General features: G+C 37.3%; 1 protein-coding gene across 1 annotated transcript; it reads left to right on the forward strand.

Annotated features, from left to right (window-relative positions):
* The first annotated feature begins 630 nt into the window (after positions 1–630).
* LOC130729119 (uncharacterized mitochondrial protein AtMg00810-like) lies at positions 631–1,559 on the forward strand. Its single transcript, XM_057580752.1, has 3 exons — positions 631–975; positions 1,048–1,368; positions 1,425–1,559. The coding sequence occupies exons 1-3, from the start codon at positions 631–633 to the stop codon at positions 1,557–1,559; spliced, it is 801 nt and encodes a 266-aa protein (XP_057436735.1).
* Positions 1,560–5,270: the final 3,711 nt, after the last annotated feature.

A 5,270-nucleotide genomic window follows, 5' to 3' on the forward strand; every position in this document is an offset into this window, starting at 1 on the left:
CCACTTCATTTGCTTCATTTTTAACCTCTATTCATAGCTTGTCTGAGCCCTCCTCCTACACAGAGACAGTTCTTGATCCTTGTTGGCAGTAGGCTATGGTAGAAGAACTCTCTGCTCTACACAAGATAAATGCTTGTAACTTGTCTCTCTCCCACCAGAAGAAACTACAATTGGTTATCATTGGGTTTATAAGATCAAAACCAAGTCTGATGGGTCAACTGAGAGATACAAAGCTCGTTTAAATGCTAAGGGGTTTTCTCAACAGTATGGTATGGATTATGAAGAAACCTTTGCTCATGTTGCTAAAATAACAACTATTCGGACCCTTATTGGCGTTGCATATGTTCGTCAGTGGCATATTTCCCAACTAGATGTTAAAAATGCCTTCTTGAATGGTGATCTACTGGAAGAGGTTTATATGGTTCCTCCACCAGGTGTTTCTCATAATCCAAGTGCATTTTGTAAATTGAAGAAGACTCTCTACGCGCTTATACAAGCCCCTCATGCTTGGTTTGAGAAGTTTCCATAGTGATTGAATCCCTTGGTTTCACCTCCAGCCCCTAGGACTCTGCATTGTTTGTCAAATGCTCTCTTCATGGTCGTATTTTTCCCTCTCTTTATGTTGATGATATGATTATTACTGGGGATGATGTTGTTGGGATTACGAATTTGAAACTTCAATTGGCTAAACAATTTGAGATTAAATATTTGGGTACTCTTCATTACTTTCTAGGAATTGAGGTTGACTATTCCCCTCGAGGTTATCTGCTCTCTCAATCTAAGTATATTGCCACTATTCTTGCACAAGCGCATCTCTCTAATACTCGAACAGTTGGCACTCCTCTTGAACTGAATACTCGATGTAACTCATATGATGGTGTCCCTTTGGAAGATCATACTCTGTATCACACTCTTGTTGGCAGCTGGGTGTATCTTACCATTACTAGACCCGACATTGCCTATGCAGTGCATGTTGTTAGTTAGTTTGTTTTCTCCCCTACTACAGTTCATTGGGCAGTTGTTCTTCGCATTCTTCGTTATCTTCAGGGCACTCAGTTTCAAAGGCTCTTATTGGAGTTGCGTGCTTACTTTGATGCTGATTGGGCTGATTCTTCCTTTGATAGAAAATTTACAGTTTGTTTTTGCATTTTCCTTGGAGATTCTCTTATTTCTTGGAAAATTAAGATGCAAGCTGTTGTCTCTCGATCTTCTACCGAAGCTGAATATCGTGTCATGGCATCCACTACTGCAGAAATTGTTTGGTTGCGTTGGCTACTTGAATTCATGGGTGTCTCCCTTTCTGCACCTACTCCTATGTATTGTGATAATATGAGTGTCATCCAAATCACTCGCAACTCAGTCTTTCATGTACGCACCAAGCAATTGAGATTGATTGTCATTTCACTAGACATCATTTTCAACAGGGGACTACCACCTTGCCCTTTGTGTCCTCCTCCATGCAGCTTGCTGACTTGTTTACTAAGTCTCATTCTGCTAGGCGTTTTTGTTTCTTGATTGGCAAACTCTCGAAGCTTCTTGTTCCTGTTGATGCATTGTGAGTTTGAGGGGGATGTTAGCTAGACAATGTTCCCTTATTTTATTATTTAGGTTTTATGAGTAGTATAGTCTTTTACTCTTGACCTATTTATACTTTGCTTTGTCTCTTATTGTAATACTTTTGGACTATTGTTTGCCTCCAATGAAACCCTAACACATCTTTCTCTTATGCTCTCTCTTCATCTTCTCTATTTCTCCTAACAATTTTTACATGAATAAGTAACAACGTCAACTTAAATGAGATATATATTAAATTCAGTACCTAAGACAATAACAAAGCTTCTAGTCTAATGGTAAAGGTTTTGCCCCTTAAGTTTCATGTTGGAGGGTTTGCATCTCCTCTTGGATATTTTTAAATTTTCATTTATATTTCTACTGTCACTTCTTTTTTAACCAACTTGGACGACATCACGGCAAAGACTAAAAACGCAGTATTATTTTTCATTTATGGGTGTTTTCCAAACTAAAAAACTTCTAGGGTCTAACCCAAAGAAGCATTGAAATAGAGGGACCTAAAACAAATTTAAGCGTAATATATAAATTCGAAAAATAAGAGCACATACAATGGGCAACGGTCGTAGTAGTTAAAAGTGATTTTTTAAACTTAGGAAACGCACTCTTGGGGGAGGTAGAAGATGATTTGAACGCCGATTTTATAAATGTTTATTATTTAGTTTCTTATTGTGTTCACATTTGTTTTTCGTACTTAAACACATGACAACGTAATTAACCATATAACTAGTAGGTTAGTTCACTCGTGGAGGAGGAATTAATTCGAAACTTAAAAGGAATAGAGTGCCAGAAGTTAGGAATAACTCACTCCTTGGCAAGGTTTTAGGATTAACTTCGTATGCTTTCAACTCGTCTAATATAGTGTAATATGACATGTCACCTAGACACTTCTCCGTTCTTTAAGCCTATTCAAGCAACCATGTCAATGTGACAATTTTCGGTAGGTAGCGTTCTTGGCTTGGTAGTTGGTATAGCCTAGCAACTTATTACCACACTTTAAGGAGCATAGTTAACTCACATACGATTCTTAGATAACAAATATAAATTTAGAGGGATATGATTCGACTACTTAGCAACCTCGAGATTTCTTTTATCTGATTCTCGAATCTGTTTTTAATTGCTTTAGTTATTTTACTTTGTATGATCATAACCAACTAATTCCTTGATTGCCTAGACATTGGGTCTTCCTCTAAAAGTAGACGTTCATACCTTAGCATGTTGAGTTCAATAACTGAGACTTTTCCTTATCTTTTATAATAGAATGTTGCATGATCAAAACCAACTAATTCCTTGAATTCCTAGACAATGGGTCTTCCTCTAAAAGTATACGTTCATACCTTAGCCTCTTGAGGCAATAGCTGAGACTTTTCCCTTACTACTTTTATAATAGAGTGCAATTACTCTTTTACTGTGCGTTGTTTTAACGCAATATTTTTTCCATACACACACAATTTGAAAGCAAATCTGTAGTTATATGCAAGTTCTTTTTATATGAACCCATTCATATTAATATTTTTAATCCTACTTATTTCTTTTTACAATTATTATAAACATGTTCTCTTATTATTTTTACTAATTAATTAAGCTATGATTATAATTTTTTGTTTGGGGCAAAGTGACAAAGATCCTTTCAATGCTTTGTTTTTCCATATAAACAAATTTTGAAATGAAATCTATAGTCATGTACATATGGTAAATTCGGTTTATTGGAACTCATTCGCATTCATTTTTCACATGTATATAATTATTTTCAAAATATGCATAGTATGTTCACTAATGATTTTTAATAATTAATTGATTAGTTAATATTACATAATATAGTTTGTTCAAGAGACAAACTTAAAAATATTCTTCTAGTGTTTCACCCTCTCTTCTCCTTCTCCATCTTCCTGAGATTTGGTGACCTGCTCTTCGCGGTACTTGGCATCCCGAATTGATTCTTTAGCCTTCAATAAGGTGGCGGTGACCGCCCTTGCCGATCTCTCTCTATTATGCTCTGTCGATCCCTCTATTCGCTCCCCGTGTTTTCATCTCCAGTGTTGATGTGGTCCTCTGCTTTCCCCTGTTTTCATCGTACCAGATCTGATGTGGGGGAAGCTATCTTGATGTAAAAGTTGTGGTGCTTGGTGCCTCTGTTTCATTGGCAAGAAGGGGACTCGTCACCTTTGGTTTTGGCTTTTGTCTTATGTTTTTCGTTGAATCCACGTTGATAAAACACAATGAATAGGGAAAAAACTTTGGGTCTGTACACTTTGGATTTGTCAAAGAATGCATGAAAATCTAGATCTGAGATAGCACACCAGTTCTTGTGAAGAATTTTTGAAGGGAGGTAAGCCTGACCTGATGACTGCCCTAAATATTATACTTCATGATAGGCAGAGGGGTAAAATTCCCTTTTTTGTTCCCCCCTCCCATGACAAAATGACTTGTCTGAGAACCTAATGTTATTTGAATCAATGTCGATGTTGGTGTTGAATGAGTTGGAGGGGGAAACTGCTGATCAATTTCTTAACACAGGGGACGATTCATCTTATAGCGACACGTCTAAGCTAGATCCATCCACTGAGGACCCTTTTGAGGAGTTTCATTATGCTGAATTGGTCCCAACAAAGGAATAATGAGTCTTGGTGGCACCATAGCTATTGGGGTTTTAGTTGGGTCTATTTCAATTCCGGAAAAATCTTTCCTTCATTTCCCTTTTCTTAGCTGGATTTTTCAATGGACAAGCTTGGGTTTCTACTGCATGCGAGGGAGAGAGTGAGAGGGCGTTCTATCAAACAGGGCTCTTGCCGATCTCTCCTTCTAGTTTTGTTCTGTCTTTGGTCGATATCTTGTGCTAATTCGTGTCCTCCCAATGCCGAGGAGATGTTCTGTTTTTGTTGGGTTTGTGAGGCTTCCTCTCGCTACATCTAGGTCCCCGATAGATGCCTCCTCTCGTTGGTCGTTTAATGCTTGATTAGGAGTTAGACCCTTATGGTTATGGCTCTGGGTTAGTGTGTTGAATTGTAATGTTTTATGGGATGAGGTCGTTTTTAGGTTTTCTTTATATCATTTGAGGGACTTTTGCTCACATTGTTATGTGACATTTGTACTATCGATCATTATCTATCAATTAATTCTTCTACTTTCAAAAAACAATGATAGAAAATCACAGGAACATTGTTAGTCCACACAACACCAAGATGAAAACCAACAAACTTCACCAAGTTATGAGCTAAAAAATTAGCCTATCTATAAATATGATGAAAAGAAATAGAGAGAAAAAAGGATGCCAAAGCCTTAATATTTTTCGCAACTAGGGATAAGAGAAAAACACCTCTGTTACAGTAATTGCATTTACAAGTCTGAGACAATCTAATTCGGGACAAACCCGCTGAAAGCCCATTCCTTGGCTAGCTTCAGTCCATTCCTAAGGGTAATTGATTCCGCAAATTCAGTACCTAAATCCACCTGATCCTTAGAGACAACAACTACAATCACTTCTCCATTCTCATCATGTAGTAGAGCTCCATATCCTCATCCCTCCTTCCAAGGTGAAACAACAACATTCAATTTAACAAAATTAACATTAGGGTGCCTCCAAATTCGTGACTGATCCACTAGAGCACACCCGTAGAAGCAATAGATCGCGAAACATCCAGAATTCTATTAATTTGAACCTATTCACATTAGTTTTTTTATTCTATTTAATTGTTTAACAC

Source organism: Lotus japonicus, chromosome 1, assembly GCF_012489685.1.
Source record: "Lotus japonicus ecotype B-129 chromosome 1, LjGifu_v1.2".
Classification (NCBI taxonomy): Eukaryota; Viridiplantae; Streptophyta; class Magnoliopsida; order Fabales; family Fabaceae; genus Lotus; species Lotus japonicus.

What these genes read in the sequence shown, in the direction of transcription:
- LOC130729119 (XM_057580752.1), top strand. Translation starts at nt 631, where the DNA reads ATGATTATTACTGGGGATGATGTTGTTGGGATTACGAATTTGAAACTT. An exon ending in TTGCCTATGCAGTGCATGTT is followed by an intron (nt 976 to 1,047) that starts GTTAGTTAGTTT and finishes CGTTATCTTCAG; the next exon opens with GGCACTCAGTTTCAAAGGCT. An exon ending in CTCGCAACTCAGTCTTTCAT is followed by an intron (nt 1,369 to 1,424) that starts GTACGCACCAAG and finishes CATTTTCAACAG; the next exon opens with GGGACTACCACCTTGCCCTT.